The sequence below is a fragment of the Bufo bufo genome, chromosome 6 (assembly GCF_905171765.1).
Source record: "Bufo bufo chromosome 6, aBufBuf1.1, whole genome shotgun sequence".
Taxonomy (NCBI): Eukaryota; Metazoa; Chordata; class Amphibia; order Anura; family Bufonidae; genus Bufo; species Bufo bufo.
In genome coordinates this window covers 255,933,949-255,951,664 of record NC_053394.1, presented here as the reverse complement: position 1 = coordinate 255,951,664, position 17,716 = coordinate 255,933,949, and the positions used below count along the sequence as shown (strand labels likewise).

Genomic DNA, 17,716 nt, shown 5'->3' with positions numbered 1-17,716 from the left:
ATGCCAGGGCAGTATAACTACCCCACAAGTGACCCCATTTTGGAAAGAAGACACCCAAGGTATTCTGTGAGGGGCATGGCGAGTTCCTAGAATTTTTTAATTATTGTCACAAGTTAGCGGAAAATAATGATTTTTTTATTTATTTATTTTTTCTTACAAAGTCTCATATTCCACTAACTTGTGACAAAAAATAAAAACTTCCATGAACTCACTATGCCCATCACGAAATACCTGGGGGTGTCTTCTTTCCAAAATGGGGTCACTTGTGGGGTAGTTATACTGCCCTGGCATTTTAGGGGCCCGAATGCGTGAGAAGTAGTTTGAAATCAAAATCTGTAAAAAATGGCCGGTGAAATCCGAAAGGTGCTCTTTGGAATGTGGGCCCCTTTGCCCACCTAGGCTGCAAAAAAGTGTCACACATCTGGAATTGCCGTACTCAGGAGAAGTTGGGCAATATGTTTTGGGGTGTCATTTTACATATACCCATGCTGGGTGAGATAAATATCTCGGTCAAATGCCAACTTTGTATAAAAAAATGGGAAAAGTTGTCTTTTGCCAAGATATTTCTCTCACCCAGCATGGGTATATGTAAAATGACACCCCAAAACACATTGCCCAACTTCTCCTGAGTACGGCGATACCAGATGTGGTACACTTTTTAGCAGCCTAGATGCGCAAAGGGGCCCACATTCCTTTTATGAGGGCATTTTTAGACATTTGGATCCCAGACTTCTTCTCACGCTTTAGGGCCCCTAAAATGCCAGGGCAGTATAAATACCCCACATGTGACCCCATTTTGGAAAGGAGACACCCCAAGCTATTCAATGAGGGGCATGGCGAGTTCATAGAATTTTTTTTTGTTTGGCACAAGTTAGCGGAAATATATTTTCTTTTTGTCTCCCTTTCCGCTAACTTGGGACAAAAATTTCAATCTTTCATGGACTCAATATGCCCCTCACGGAATACCTTGGGGTGTCTTCTTTCCGAAATGGGGTCACATGTGGGGTATTTATACTGCCCTGGCATTTTAGGGGCCCTAAAGCGTGAGAAGAAGTCTGGAATATAAATATCTAAAAAATGTTATGCATTTGGATTCCATGAGGGGTATGGTGAGTTCATGTGAGATTTTATTTTTTGACACAAGTTAGTGGAATATGAGACTTTGTAAGAAAAAAAAAATATATATATATATTTCCGCTAACTTGGGCCAAAAAAATTTCTGAATGGAGCCTTACAGGGGGGTGATCAATGACAGAGGGGTGATCAATGACAGGGGGGTGATCAGGGAGTCTATATGGGGTGATCACCCCCCTGTCATTGATCACCCCCCTGTAAGGCTCCATTCAGACGTCCGTATGTTTTTTACAGATCCACGGATACATGGATCGGATCCGCAAAACACATACGGACGTCTGAATGGAGCCTTACAGGGGGGTGATCAATGACAGGGGGGTGATCAGGGAGTCTATATGGGGTGATCACCCCCCTGTCATTGATCACCCCCCTATAAGGCTCCATTCAGATGTCCGTATGTGTTTTGCGGATCCGATCCATGTATCCGTGGATCCGTAAAAAACATTCGGACGTCTGAATGGAGCCTTACAGGGGGGTTATCAATGACAGGGGGGTGATCAGGGAGTCTATATGGCGTGATCACCCCCCTGTCATTGATCACCCCCCTGTAAGGCTCCATTCAGACGTCCGTATGTTTTTTACAGATCCACGGATACATGGATCGGATCCGCAAAACACATACGGACGTCTGAATGGAGCCTTACAGGGGGATGATCAATGACAGGGGGGTGATCAATGACAGGGGGGTGATCAGGGAGTCTATATGGGGTGATCACCCCCCTGTCATTGATCACCCCCTTATAAGGCTCCATTCAGATGTCCGTATGTGTTTTGCGGATCCGATCCATGTATCCGTGGATCCGTAAAAAACATACGGATGTCTGAATGGAGCCTTACAGGGGGTGATCAATGACAGGGGGTGATCAGGGAGTCTATATGGGGTGATCACCCCCCTGTAAGGCTCCATTCAGACATCTATGTGTTTTGCGGATCCGATCCATGTATCCGTGGATCCGTAAAAAACATACGGACGTCTGAATGGAGCCTTACAGGGGGGTGATCAATGACAGGGGTGTGATCAATGACAGGGGGGTGATCAGGGAGTCTATATGGGGTGATCACCCCCCTGTCATTGATCACCCCCCTATAAGGCTCCATTCAGACGTCTATGTGTTTTGCGGATCCGATCCATGTATCCGTGGATTCGTAAAAAACATACGGACGTCTGAATGGAGCCTTACAGGGGGGTGATCAATGACAGGGGGGTGATCAATGACAGGGGGGTGATCAGGGAGTCTATATGGGGTGATCACCCCCCTGTCATTGATCACCCCCCTATAAGGCTCCATTCAGACGTCCGTATGTGTTTTGCGGATCCGATCCGTGTATCCATGGATCCGTAAAAAACATACGGAAGTCTGAATGGAGCCTTACAAGGGGGTGATCAATGACAGGGGGGCGATCAGGGAGTCTATATGAGGTGATCAGGGGTGATCAGGGGTTAATAAGAGGTTAATAAGTGACAGGGGGGGTGTAGTGTAGTGGTGTTTGGTGCTACTTATTACTGAGCTGCCTGTGTCCTCTGGTGGCCGATCCAAACAAAAGGGACCACCAGAGGACCAGGTAGCGGGTATATTAGACGCTGTTATCAAAACAGCGTCTAATATACCTGTTAGGGGTCAAAAAAAATCGCATCTCCAGCCTGCCAGCGAACGATCGCCGCTGGCAGGCTGGAGATCCACTCGCTTACCTTCCGATCCTGTGAACGCGCGCGCCTGTGTGCGCGTGTTCACAGGAAATCTTGTGTCTCGCGAGATGACGCGTATATGCGTGACTCTGCGCAGGGCTGCCGCCTCCGGAACGCGATCCTGCGTTAGGCGGTCCGGAGGCAATTAAAGAGGTTTTCCAAGATTTTTTTTCACTGAAAACCTATCTTCTGGATAGGTCATCAGTATCTGATCAGTGGGGTCCGACACAGCCTTCTCTCTGCTTTTACTAGGCCAGTGAAGACATGTTCATTGATCACATGGCCTAGGAGCAGCTCAGCTATACTCAAGTGAATAGGACTGAGTGCGACTGAGTGTAATATGTATGAGTGAATGGGACTGAGTGTAATATGTATGGCGCTGTGCTTGGTGAGGTACGAGAGGGCAGCGGCACTTCTGCTTTCTTCTCAAAACAGCTGATCGGCTGGGGTCCCAGGTGTCGGACCCCCACCTATCAGATACTGATGATATATCCAGAGGATAGGTCATCAGTAAAATAAAATCTTTTAATATTGATGGTCTATTCTCAGGATAGGTGGGTTCTGACTCCCAGTATTCCCACCAATAAGGTGTTTAAAGAGGTTGCGGCGCTCTGGTGAGTGCTAGGCCGAGACCAGTGACCGTTCATTTTTCCAACACATTATACAGTGCTCATATACATGGTTACGACTACCCTGCAATCCATAAGTGGTCCGACTATAGGACTTGAACACTATAGGAAAAGGTGCTGGCCTCTCTGGTGGCCGGGACCGTGGACCAACACGCATAGGTCTTTTTCTATAGTATGCAAGCACGGCCACCACTGCTGGATTACAGGGTGGTCGTGACCCCTGGATACTAGCAGTATATAATGTGATGGAAACATGAATCAAGCCAGCAAGGAGACAATATGGACAATCACAATACATTAGTAAGTGCCTTGAATTAACTTTCTCTACATGATAAATGTCATTTGCTGAAGTGAGAGAACCCCTTTAAGTCAAGTAATCCTCAGTGCTGGTGCTGAAGTCCCTTCCTCTCTTCACTGAGACAGCTAGAAAGAAATAGGCAAAGTGCTGCCCCCTATATCCAGCCACCTTAGGCATATGCCTGTGGGTGACTACTTTTACAGTAAATATGGGGCTGGCCTATGGCAATTAGCCGGTTGCTACGAGTCCTGCAGTTGAAACCTCTGGCAATCTGCTGAGACAGATGGGGGAATCTCTGGGAAGCCAAACATCTCTCCTGTTGCAGAAACTTTTTTCACTTGCATTCAGATAATGATAGTCTATGAGCATGTTAGACATCACATCAGGAGAAATACATGTAATGTACACCAGTGTAAATCCCGAACATGGTGTTCCTTAATAAAATCAACAGAAGACGGCCTTACTGACAACAGACTATGATAAAAACATCAGACTACAAGGAAAACCTAAGATAGATATCTAAGAAATTCCAGTGACACAGACTTGAATATACACTGAAATCCGGTACCGAGGCACCTCACAGAACAAAAATGAAAATGTCAAATATGGGACTTAAAATAACTTGACAATATTGTCAAGGCTATCATTAGGCCATGGCCCTAAACAGATATTATTTAGAAATTTTGGTTAAATTGTGTTCATCATGAGAGGCATTAATACTGCAAGGAATACACTCTTTCTAGACAGATGCTGTATTGCATATCGAAAACCCAGTGAAGGTGCCTTTTCTCGGATTCTCTGCCCGTGTCAAGGGTCCTTGAGTGCGCAATAAGAAAACTGTTAACATACCACAGTCGTCTCCAGCTTGGGTCCGCCATCGTCTGCTACTATAGTTAATGAATAAAAGTCTCCAGTCTCACGATCTACTAAACCTTTCACCGTTATTGTCCCCTGTAAACAAATGTAAATATCCAATCAGTATAAAGTAGATTATTTTATTTTTCTACAACTGACATTTAAAGACAGAATTCAGTCACCAGACGGAATATGATAGCTTGCATTCATTTTCCGCATTCTACTCATATATAATAATTTTAAATAACTTTATATAATCAATGGTCCAGATTCATCATTAACCCCATAAGGACCCTGAAATTTTTGACCTTAAGGACCAGGCCATTTTTAGCAAATCTGACATGTCACTTTATGTGGTAATAACTTTAACACGCTTTTACATATACAGGCCATTGTGAGATTGTTTTCTCGTCACATATTGTACTTCAGATTTTACATTTTAATCTATTTTTTCTTCAACACATTAAGGGTTAACAGCCAAACAAAACTCAAAATCTATTACGCTGAATCTGGAGTTTACAGAAACACCCCATGTGTGCTCACAAACTGAAGTATGGGCGCACAATAGGCCTCAGAGTGGAAGGAGCACCATATGGCTTTTGGAGAGCGGATTTAGCTGGAATGGTAATTGGGAGCTATGTCGCATATAAAGACCCTAGAGTGGAAATCCCCAAAAAGGTACCACATTCTGAAAACTACACCTCTCAAGGAATATTTCAAGATGTGTAGTGAGAACATTGTCCTCAAAGGTAAATAATGGAATTGGCTGTGAAAATAAAAAATTACAATTGTTTTCCAGAAAAATGGACTTTAGGCCCAAATTTTACTTTCAAAAGGGGGGACTGGAGAAAATGTACCCCCTAATTTATTGCCCATTTTCTCCTGATTACAGCAATACCCCATATGTGCTTGTATACTGCTATATGGGCGTACCTAACATTTAAAAAAAAAAAGTGCACGGACCATATGGAATCCGTAAAAAAAAAAGGATGGGGAGGAGGGACAAGGACAGGGACGGAGGGATCTGGAACAGCTGCAAATAAAAAGAAAAAAAATCTGTGCAGCTATTCCAGATGTTCTTCTTCCTTCTTTTCAGCAGCAAAGGGGTTAAATTCGCAGTGGTGGTACACCACAAGTCCCAGCAATCCACAGCAACACAGAAAGGCCCAGAACCTCTCAGCTAGAATAGCTGCTTGCAGGGAAGTTCTGCCTCTTCCTGTGCAGCTAATAGCACTGCCATTGGCTGGGGCGTTGTTCCAGCCAATCGCAGTGCTGGCAGGAGACCCAAAACACTGGTGTCCCCTGTCTCACCTCGGATGTGACCGGTGCTGACCAGTTCAGCACCGGTCACTGTCCCCTGACCTGGATTGGCACCATGCTGCTCTTAACCGGCATGGCTGCCTGCCGGTAAGAGCAGCTATGATGCCGCGATTCCACCCCGATCTTCTCCCAGATCCCCACAGATCTCATGAAGTACACGTCATGGGTCTTTAAGTCCCGTCAAGATATGATGTACATGTACGTCATGAGTCCTTAAGGGGTTAAGCTATTCCACTTTTTTGGCATGAGAAAGTGCATATTTACAACTTTTTAACGTCACTTGAAGAAAAATGTTTTCAAGTGGTGTTTCTCCGCCGGCCTCTCTCTCAAAAGTGGGGGACTAGTGAGGGCATGGAGGAACACTGAAATCTAAGCCAACCAGGGGCTGGTGTATAGGTACCGGCGCACAGACTGCCGAATGCTGCGCCTACTTTTTGTCAAGATGTGCGCCTCATTATAAATGAGGTGCAGCATCCGTCAGGGCGCTTGGTTATCATAGCCCGGCATACGCCGCCAGGATATGATAAATCTCCCCCAATGTGTTTTATTTCAAGTATGCCCATTTGTTATGATGAGCCAGACTTAAACACGGACGCTGTGGATTTTATCTTAATGTCACCGATAATAGTTTCTTAGTTAAAGCCAGATAATGACACATTTCCTTCTTTCTAATCTGTTTTTATTTTCTGATTGTAGATTTTGTTATTCTATTTCCTGAGATTTTCTTAACAGCATTTAGACATAGAGCATGCTTTACAGCAGCCACATGGGCCACAGATAAAATCAACAGTAGGACCTCATTGACTTCTATGGGAGAGTTTTCTAGGAATGTTCTGTGATCTGTGCAGATAAGCTGTTATATAATCCTACTGTGAATGGCGGATCCTGTGCTATCTATACAGAGGTGATATCTGTCATTCTAGTTCTGCCTATAATGATAAAGAGATGACTGCTGAAAAGTTACCTATACAGACCAAGAAGTGGCGTCTATTATTTGGCTTAGTGGCCAGTGCAAAAACTGCAGATTTTAGGATTTAAAAAAAAACAACTTATGCTAGAAGAGAAGTTATAAATGAATTGTGAGCAGTTTGTAGTGAAGGTCCAGATGGGTGTTACCAGATGGGGGTGTGCACAGTCCGACACTGGCAGCCCTGATTGAAATGCATTCATAACCTCTAGCAAGAATAATAAAATAATATCACATCATAGTAATAAGAATAGATGCTCCAGAATTGTTATTACAAGGGGGATGTAATTGCTAAAACAGACATTTCAGGAGAGCTTACAGATTTTCTTTAAACAGACCCGATTCATCTAGCCAAATCGCAGAGTGATTATCACCTGAGGACATGCTTAGCCTAAACACCACGTTATCTGGAGCGTCCGGGAGCATCCTGCATCATGGATGACAGCAGTAGCTACACACTACCTAGTGGAATTCCCAGGAGTAAGGACTTGACTTTCGATGCAACTTACATTAATGAGAGTATCAGCAGCAACAGCAGGACCCTTGTACTGGGGGCCTTTCTACACAGTTCTATAATTCCACTGCTTACTCCTCCTAGGAGGCTTGAAGGAAATGTGTCACCAAAAATGTTATCTGCTAGTTAAATCCAGATTGCAAAATATATACTTTTTCCTAATCAGTTTTTATTTTAGGATTATGGGTCGGGTGGGGGGGCGGCCATCTTGCCAGAGCTTTTCTTAATAGCATTTAGAAAGCATTAAGAAAATTGTTTTATGGCAGCCCCATGGGACACAATGGACAGGAGGGGGACCCTAGTCACTTCTATGGGACAGTCTTCTAGGTATGCTCTGTGATCTGTGCAGAGGTCATTGTACAAGAAAAGAATAAATAAGATTTGACAATCACCTATTGTTAATGGTGGATCCTGTCTTATCTATACATAGAGGTGATATCATTACAGGTAGGATTAGAATGACAGATACGAAGTTAACTGCAGTAAAGTGATCTGTACAGACTAAAGGCCCTATTGCATGGGCAAATAGAGCAGCCGACTGTCGGGAGGGAAGCGTTCCCTCGCATTAATTGCCTGCTCGCTAGAGGAGGATACTGCAGCTATTACATGCAGCGACCTCCTCCTCAGTATCGGGAGGAGCAATCAGAGGAACACAGACATTAACCTATCTCTTGATTTGGTGTCCTTTAATACTACATGTGACACCAGCACACTCACTGTGCCCACTCTCCCCTCTCCTGCATATAGTCATGTTTGGTGGGGTGATGCTACATATAGGCAGTCCCCACACCGTGGGCTCTGCTAGGGACAGGATAACAACTCTATTATTGGTCTCCTCCACACAGAAGACAGACGTAAGCACCAATGATGACTGTATTTATTTTAATTCAACATAACTTTAATTATAATGAACCATAGCTAGATTGCAACCACTATTACTTGCAGTATATAGGTTTAAGACACATTCCAGATTAAGGCCTATTGTACACGACCGTATGGCTTTTTCAGGCTAGTTTCACACTTGCGGCAGGACGGATCCGACAGGCTGTTCACCATGTTGGATCCGTCCTGCCGCTATTTCGCCGTGCCCCCGGGCCGCCGCTCCGTCCCCATTGACTATAATGGGGATGGGGGCGGAGCTCCGGTGCAGCACGGCGGTGCACGGCGAAAGCCAACGGACTAAAAAACCTGACATGCAGTAATTTTAGTCCGGCGGCCTTTCGCTGTGCACCGCCGTGCTGCGCCGGAGCTCCGCCCCCGTCCCCATTATAGTCAATGGGGACGGAGCGGCGGCCCGGGGGCCCGGCGAAATAGCTGCAGGACGGATCCGACATGGTGAACAGCATGTCGGATACGTCCTGCCGCAAGTGTGAAAGTACCCTCAGTGTTTTGCGGTCCGTTTTTCACGGGTCCGTTGTTCCGTTTTTTTGTTTCCGTTTTTGTTCCGTTTTTCCGTTCCGTTTTTCCATATGGCATATACAGTATACAGTAATTACATAGATAAAATTGGGCTGGGCATAACATTTTCAATAGATGGTTCAACAAAAAATGGAACGGAAACGGAAGACATACGGATGCATTTCCGTATGTGTTCCGTTTTTTTTGCGGAACCATTGACTTGAATGGAGCCACGGAACGTGATTTGCGGGCAATAATAGGACATGTTCTATGTTAAAACGGAACGGAAATACGGAAACGGAATGCATACGGAGTACATTCCGTTTTTTTTGCGGAACCATTGAAATGAATGGTTCCATATACGGAACGCAAAAAACGGCCAGTAAACGGGAAAAAAAAACGGCTGTGTGCAGGAGGCCTAAGTGCTTGGGTAGATTTTACAAGGAATGTGTTTTTCTTTCCACCCGGATTTTTTACCAATCTTCTAGAGGAGAATTTAGTGTAGCAATGAAGTCTATATGAACCCTTAGCCAAATGCAAATCATTGATAGAATGTGCCAAACCCTAACTAGCTGGAAAATGTTTTTTACAATCTTCTGTCTGTAGAAGATAAAACAGTATAATATTGTATAGCTTACAGTCCGAAAAAACTGTAAAAAAGTGTATACATGTTTGCCTAATTTTAAGGCACTTAACAATAAATCATTATACTTACTGTGATTTTATCAATTTTGAAAAGTGCCAAGGCTTGGGCATTGGTGTTCTGGTCAAATCGATAAGTGAGCTGGTTTAAATTATCGATCGAACGAGCCTGCACACGAACCACTTCAGTGCCTGTGGCAATGTTCTCTAAAATCGCTGCCTCATATCTGCTGTTGGAGAACTGAACAACTTCATCAGGTTCATTCATCAAAGTGACATAGATAGAGCAGAAACCACGATTGTAAGGTGGAGTTTGATCGGTGGCGGACACGTTCATAGTGTAACTTGTCTTAGTCTCGTAGTCCAGGTAATCAATTGTTGTCAGCAGTCCAGTGCTTCCATCAATCTCAAACTTTCCATCAGAGCCTGAAAGTAACTTATACGCCACTAGTCCACCGTCGCCTGCAGGGAATCAATATAGAGTTTTTAAGGGTATATTCATTGCTTGGTGTGGTGTCACTATATAGAGGCGTAACTTTAAGCCACTAGGCCTCAATACAAAGTCTGTAACAGGGTCCTACATATACCATGTGCCATTGATCATGCATTTTTGGGGCCCTAGGATTGACTAAGGGAAATTTTTTTCCATTTTACTTATGCAGTTTATCAGGCTCACTCTCTCTCTTTCCGTCTTGAGAAGCTCCCTATAAGATCATATTACATGCTGGAAAGGGAGAGGAGCAATGAGCCGACAGTCCATCTCGCTCTACCATAATGGAGAATGTTATTTGGGGAGAGGGGATGTCAGAAGGAAAGAAACTGATAAGTAGAGAATGAGGCATTTTTCTCTGATAAGATAAATTACATTGTGTAAAAACTTAGTAACCATTTAATGTAAATTAACAGTTTTGTATTGGCTACAAGACTACATGTAAGGCTACTTTCACACTAGCGTTCTGGTGTCCGCTCGTGCGCACCGTTTGAAGGGGCTCACGAGCGGCCCCGAACGCATCCGTCTGGCCCCAATGCATTCTCAGTGGAGGCGGATCCACTGAGAATGCATCCGCCTGCCAGCGTTCAGCCTCCGCTCCGCTCAGTGAGCGGAAACCTGAACGCTGCTTGCAGCGTTCGGGTGTCCGCCTGGCCGTGCGGAGGCGAGCGGATCCGTCCACACTTACAATGTAAGTCAATGGGGACGGATCCGCTTGAAGATGACACAATATGGCTCAATCTTCAAGCGGATCCGTTCCCTATTGACTTTCAATGTAAAGTCTGAACGGATCCGCTCAGACAACTTTCACACTTAGAAAATTTTCTAAGTTTTAATGCAGACGGATCCGTTCTGAACGGATGCGAACGTCTGCATTATCGGAGCGGATCCGTCTGATGAAACATCAGACGGATCCGCTCCGAACGCAAGTGTGAAAGTAGCCTAAGGGAGGAAGATCCCCTAGATAACCACTTATAGCAAGGTAGCTGTGAAAAGATTGAAGAGGACCTGTTAACCCAAAGTGCAGTACAATCTGAAGGCAGCATGTTATAGAGCAGGAGGAGCTGAGCAGATGGATATATGGTTTTGTGGTTAAAGATTCAGTAATACTTGTAATTTATACATATACATCTCTGACTTTTCCGACTTAAGCTGTATACGGGGGAAGGGTTACCAGTGATTGATAGGATTCTCTAATTGTGTATATATAGATAGCTGTCATTTACTGACAGCTGTACATGGGGGAGGTGTTATCAGTAATTGATAGCATTCTCTGTGTAAATGTGTATACATAGATAGCTGTCAGACACTGAGGCAGTCTTAAATTCAGAAACAGCAGAGATATTAATGTATAAATTACAAGTTTTATAGAATATTTTCATACAAAACTATATATCAGTCTGCTCAGCTCCCCCTGCTCTACAGCATTTTGCCTGCAGATTGCATTTCATTTTGTGGTGACAGGTTCTCTCTAAGGGGGTATATAGTGTAATTTTTTGTTTTTGCTTTTCCCTTAAATGTGGTTAACAAACTATGTAAAATGAGCTAAAATTATATTTTTAAAACACATAGGGGAGATTTATCAAAACTGGTGTAGAGTAGAACTGGCTAAGTTGCCCATAGAAAACAATCAGATTCCACCATACGTTTTTCAGAGCTCCTTTGGAAAATACAAGATAGAATCTGATTGGTTGCTATGAGCAGCCAAGCCTATTTCCCTATACACCAGTATTGATGAATATCAGCAAATCCGCCGTGTTAAACTAACCAAAGGAATCTAATACTTTTAGATGTATCCAATAAATGTTATTTCCAGTTATAAACCTCAGAAATCTCCCCCTGTGTGTGACTGGGATTTTTAAAACTGTAACCATATAACGTCTGTAGTAAAATACAGCAATGGCACAACACATTAAAATAATAAAGTATTAAAACACCCTAAGATGCATCTTTATAGCTTCTTCTAAAGTACCTGTGTCCCGATCAGTAGCCCTAACAACAGTAACAGAAGTCCCAATCCCCACAGTTTCTCGAAGGCCCAAGCGACTATATTGCTGTTGTGTGAAGACAGGCAGCTCATCGTTAACATCATCTACATAAACAATTACCTGGAGAAAAATAATGATATGGTTATTAGAAAGGCTGCCTGAATCTTTGAATCTCTGTTTCATAATGCATTAAATGCAGTATAACAACTGAGCTGTACATATGGCGGAGGTAGCACTGCATTTCTCGAGCTGGTTTAAAGCCACAACCATACTAAGAAGGGACATGGTCCTTCTTGATGCAGTGTCCAAGCTGTGGTGTGTGTCCATTCACGGCTTAGCTACATTTAATGGACCTAAGCCGCGAGCAAATCCACCGTTTGAATGTAACCTAAGGAATCTAGTATTTTTTAGATGTATCCAATAACTAATGTTCAACTGTTATTTCCAGTTATAAACCTCAGAAATATTATTCAAGTAGAATGTTATTTTTACCCGCACAGAGCTTCTCATTGGCCCTTGATCACTGTTATATGCCTCCACCATCAAAACATGAGAGGAATTGGTTTCTCTGTCCAGAGCCAGTGGACCTCGCATAAGTAGTCCTGTACTTACATCAATACGAAAATTTCTGCTATTTCCTACCATTAAAAGAGACAAGATGTTAATAAGGTGTTTAAAGAGAACTATTCAGGAGCGTGTGTGGTTCAGGCAGATTTACAAAAACCATGCTATTTCACAAACATCTTTTAAAAAGGAGTTGGAAACAGAGAGAAGAGTCATGGGAACAACCCCCTTGATGGCTTTTCCCCATCATTCTCTGCTAGATTGACAGATGTCTCCCACCTCTCTATTCCCGACTCCTTTTTAAACTGAAATCCTGCAGTGTTTCAGAATAAAACACAGCTATTTGACCAGAAAACGTGTTAGAATTTTAGAGCTGCAAAAAAAATTCACATACAGACTGGCAAAATAGGGAAAAGTGTTCATAATAACAAATAGGTGCATTTATCATTAGTTTTTGAACTTGTGTTGAATACTGTGATTGTGTATGCTGCTCAGGTATTCATTTTAGCATTGTGAGCTATACACGTATTTGATTTCAGCAAAATCCATCATTAGATTTAAATGAGTTTTCCAGGAGTTCAATATTTATGGTCTATCCTTAGGATAGGTTGGGGGTCCAACCACTAGCAGCCCGGCTGATCAGTTGTTTGAAGAGGATTGTAACCTCTTCCTAGGTTAGTGATGTCATATTCATCAGCAACATGGTGCAGCCAAGTCCCATTCAGGTGAATGAACCTAGGCTGTAATACCAAGGACAGCCACTATACAATATATAGGTAGTAATATAGCTAACACAGAGACCGTCAAAAGAGGAAAATAAAGCACCCATATTAAAAGTAAGCAATAGTAAGTACTTTAAAAGACCACCTTTAAATTTGATTTTTTATGATGTTAAAGTTCAAGTACTGTTCTGCGCTGTTGGTGAACAAAACTCCCCCTTTCCAAAACCCTCCTCTTAAAAAAGAGATGCAAAACATTTAGTATTTGGGGGTCTGTACAGAGTGCAGCCTAGCCCCAGAATCTGTATGTGAATTACCGCTAATTGGCAGGCTGCCCCTGAATATGCCATCATGATGCGGCCCGTCTTCGGGATTCTCATGAAGATTACTCCTAAGGCTCCATTCACACGTTTGCAAAATGGGTCCGCACCCTTTCCGCAATTTTGCGGAAAGGGTGCGGACACATTCATTCTCTATGGGGATGGAATGGATGCGGACAGCACACAGTGTGCTGTCTGCAGCCGCAATTGCGGAGCGCGGCCCCGATTTTGGGTCCGCAGCTCCGCAAAAAGATAGAGCATGTCCTATTCTTGTCCGCAGCTTGCGGACAAGAATAGGCATTTCTATGGGGGTGACGGGCTGGTGTGTTGCGGACCACGGACGTGTGAATGTAGCCTAACTGCTGGGCTACACCTGTACTTGCTCAGCAGTTAGCGGTAATCTGCATATGATTCCTGCAGCTGGTATGCTCCATCTACAGGCACCATTAGGTATCAACAAAGAATTGGGTATGTTGAAATCCAATATGCCTGATCTTTATTAACTCTGTCAACAGATATGGAAGAAAATCAGTAAAGTAATTAGATATCAGTTACCTAATATGCATGATAGGCTTTAGAGGAACTGATAAAAGTCTAGTAGTCTACTTACCACTAATAATACGGTACCAAACTCTCCCATTCTCCCCTTCATCTGCATCAGTAGCTTCCAACTAAAAGAAGAAATAAGTTACATATTTGTTACACTGAGTTTTGTAGAAAGAAGGAAGAAATACATGACTTCTGGATCAGACTGCACAGGGTGTGTCTTTATTCTGTAACCATGGAAGCTGTATAATATATGGTAGAATAATTTTAATGAAGACTACTTACATATTTTTGCAAATTTTTATATTATATTATAGAGATGAGCTCATTTTTAAAAAATTCAATTTGGCCGGTTCGTGGCAAATCGCGTTAAAAAACGGCTATTTCCTGCCTGCAGAGAGCCTTTATAGGGGTGTAGAACACTGTGCCTTGCAGTAACACGCATAGGGAGTCTGCTGTGGTAGTGAAATAATACTGTGAGTCCGTATGACATGCAGATGACAGGCGTTGTTCTTAGAATCACTGCACACTTCACTTATTTGGGCAGTTATGGGGCCAAAACTGCCCAAATAACTCAAGTATGAACTCAGCCTTACAGGTCGATGTTAGCATCAAGAAGAAGCGCACTCCTTTTACAACGTCGTCAGCTGATGCCACATAGATGTCTACAGAACCTGTTCTATTAAACGCGTATACAAGTAGAGCCCCCCGGACAGAGTGGAGAGGGTGTCAGCAGTAAGTTTGTGTTGACGTCACATTATAATTTTGCTCTTCCTCTGATCCGTCAGAAGAATAACCCCCAAAAAACGGATCTTGTCTGTTGAGCATCCACCTTCACTCGGTCAGCATTTGGTCAGTAATCCATCGGTATTGCTAATGCCGAAAAAAACAGGAGTGGATCCAAAACAGAAATGACCGAGTCAACCATTCAAGAACCGCTGGGTTGCTGGTCAAGAAACGACCGCTAGATGACACCGGGAGCTCTGGCCTCTCACTGCGACTCCTGCTGCCCGTACTCTGCTGCGACCTGTACCTGCGCAAGAAACATTTAGGCCTCTGTCACTCCCCTGTGCATGGCCTGGCACTTCTCTGTCTGACATACTGTTAGATCAGATAAATAAATAAAAAGGAAATTAAATCACCCCAAAAAAGTCAGTAATTTTCTAACTTCACCACACAACGGCAAATACTTTTTTTGTGCCACTATTACACACAAGAAAAGGGCTTTAGAACATATAACTGCACCGCTGAACGGCAAATATATTTTACTTTTGCCACAAATACATGACAAAAAGGGCTGCAATTTTCGCAATTTACCACACAACGGCTAATAAGCCCCTTTTCTCCATTAATACAAGCCAAAAATTATTCAGAACATATAACTGCACCGCACAAGGGCAAATAAGACATAGAAATATTTCCTTGTTATAAACCCTGTTAATGGCTGTATCAAACAGCACTTGCACCCCAATAACAAGAACGGTTTGCTGGAATTACAGAGCTGTATAATGGCAATTTGGGTTCCCAGTCAGTGCAGCAAGGTGTAATAGGATTGTTCCTATTACCCAGGCTTTCACCTCTCCTACTAAACCCTGTTCAACAGAAATGCTGTGGAATGATTCCCAATCCATTCCCTACACCTTGAATAATCTTTCCCTGAACTTTGTAAATCGTTTTTTTAGCACAATGAAGTTTTTTCTAGCACTGTCTCTAGTGCCTGCTGTTGTCTCTCCCTGCACTAAGTACACTGGAAAATGGCAGAATCCAAGATGGCTGAGGCTATTTATAGGGCTGTGACATCACAGGGCTGATTGGCTGCATGCATGGCATTATGGGTGATCCCGCCTTCCCAGAGTTCCTTGCTCCATGTCCACACACGTGCAGCAGCCACTTTAGGAAAAATGTGATTCGTTACCACGAAGCGTGAGGAAATTCTGATTCGGTGCAAATTGAATTTTTCCTAAAATTCTGATTGAATTCCACTTCCTCAACCTTGATTCGCTCATCTCTAATTATATAGATTGGAGAAATAAAAAAAATGGTTGCAAAGGAATAAATAGCCTATAATCTCAAAAGCCAAAAACAGCTGTAAGTTTGTTCTTATTACCAAGAAATGGTTTCCAACCTGTGCCCCTCCAGCTGTCAACAATTACAACTTTAATACCCTAATAGCTGCAGACTCCACTAGGCATCAGAAGAGCTGCAATAACAATGGAGATTATTTTGATAGGACAAACAACCTTTTGTATTGAATCTGAGGTGTGAAGGCTGTTTGGGGATATTGTAAAATTTAAAAAGTAGTCCCACCAAAGGTCATAATACTGCCCCAAATCCTGGCCTGACAGGAGCTCTTACCCAAACTAAAATAATCAACGATCTTGCGGTCATAAAGTGTAAAATGAAGCAGCATTACAGCTTTCTGAACAAGGCCTAATTAGTATATAGCTTGCTAAGAAGGACTGTATTGCCATAAAAATGACCTATTTTTTAAAGTGCACCTGAGTTTTTTTTAATTTTTTTCTATAAAGTGCTTCTTTGTACAGTCATAACTGTGAAGATACTGGTATTTTCTTTACTTCCCTAAGGTCTCTTTCAGCCATATTATTCCCAGTTTTAGCTGCACAGCTAGATGCATTTCACTCAGATGCAGTAGGTGTCTCTCTTCTGTTGAATCTGTCAGGACTGTATGCAGTGACCTCACTTCCCACTATGTTTTTTTTTTCTAGGAAGCTCAGAAAGATGCTAAGGAGGTAGAGATCAGATTTAAAGACACACAGGAGATTTTCTGCTCTTCGGAAACTGTGTAGAAGCAGTACTTCTATCAGGTTCCGGAGCTCATAGCTCTGACACGCCCCAATTTCCTGTGAGCCATTTTCTCTCTGTTACCAGGGACAGATCTTGCCTGCAAGTTGGGTAGAATTGAGACCAATCCAAAAATTCTTTACATGTTGCTGTTTTCACCCTGGCCACTAAGCCTCATAATACTATAGGCTGATACTTCCTAATCTGTAGAGATCACTTCTAAGAAGTCACCTTATTATCATTACAGGCAGGATTACAATTGCAGGGTACCTATTATTTCAATAAACTTCAGACATATCATAGAGACACATCAGATGTTTTGGTCAGTGGGGGTCTGGGAGTGAAGATGATAGCTAAAAGGAAGGCGTGGAAGTGCTCAGCTGTGCACTTTAACCTTTCAATTCTGTTCGCCCCTGCTTAAGCCAATCAAAAATGGATAGGCAGAGGGCAGAGGGACTCTTGGAGCATATACATGTAGCTGGATGAATCATTGGAATTAAGTTATTTTAAAGTTTGTACAAATAAATGTAAGCAGATTACAGAAAGCATTGCTGATCATCAAGTGTGCATTAAGACTGCTTTCTAAATTCAGCCATAGCTGTAGATTTTTAAAAATGTTATTTTCTGTACATGATTAAGTAGGCAGTCACTCTGTCTGAGCTGCGGCTTTGCCTCGTTGACAGCATTCAGAGATACACTTTATGGCATCTACATGGATCATAAGAAAAGACAGACTCACTGACATTTATTTTGTGTGCATGCTCTGTCACATGGGCAGGTGCTATATCTTCGTAATCATGAATATTCTAGATTTTTTTTATCAGTACCCATGATCCCTCACTG

General features: G+C 42.9%; 1 protein-coding gene across 1 annotated transcript in view; it reads right to left on the bottom strand.

The window, feature by feature from the left end:
- The window catches only part of CDH23 (cadherin related 23), a 1,196,655-nt gene that overhangs the window by 293,843 nt on the left and 885,096 nt on the right, over positions 1–17,716 (bottom strand). The window contains exons 26-31 of the mRNA XM_040438415.1: positions 14,136–14,196; positions 12,415–12,560; positions 11,907–12,042; positions 9,518–9,906; positions 4,598–4,699; positions 3,770–3,772 (exon numbers count right to left, since the gene is read on the bottom strand). Coding sequence (XP_040294349.1) covers positions 3,770–3,772; positions 4,598–4,699; positions 9,518–9,906; positions 11,907–12,042; positions 12,415–12,560; positions 14,136–14,196 — 837 coding nt within the window. The remainder of the gene's footprint in view (positions 1–3,769; positions 3,773–4,597; positions 4,700–9,517; positions 9,907–11,906; positions 12,043–12,414; positions 12,561–14,135; positions 14,197–17,716) is intronic.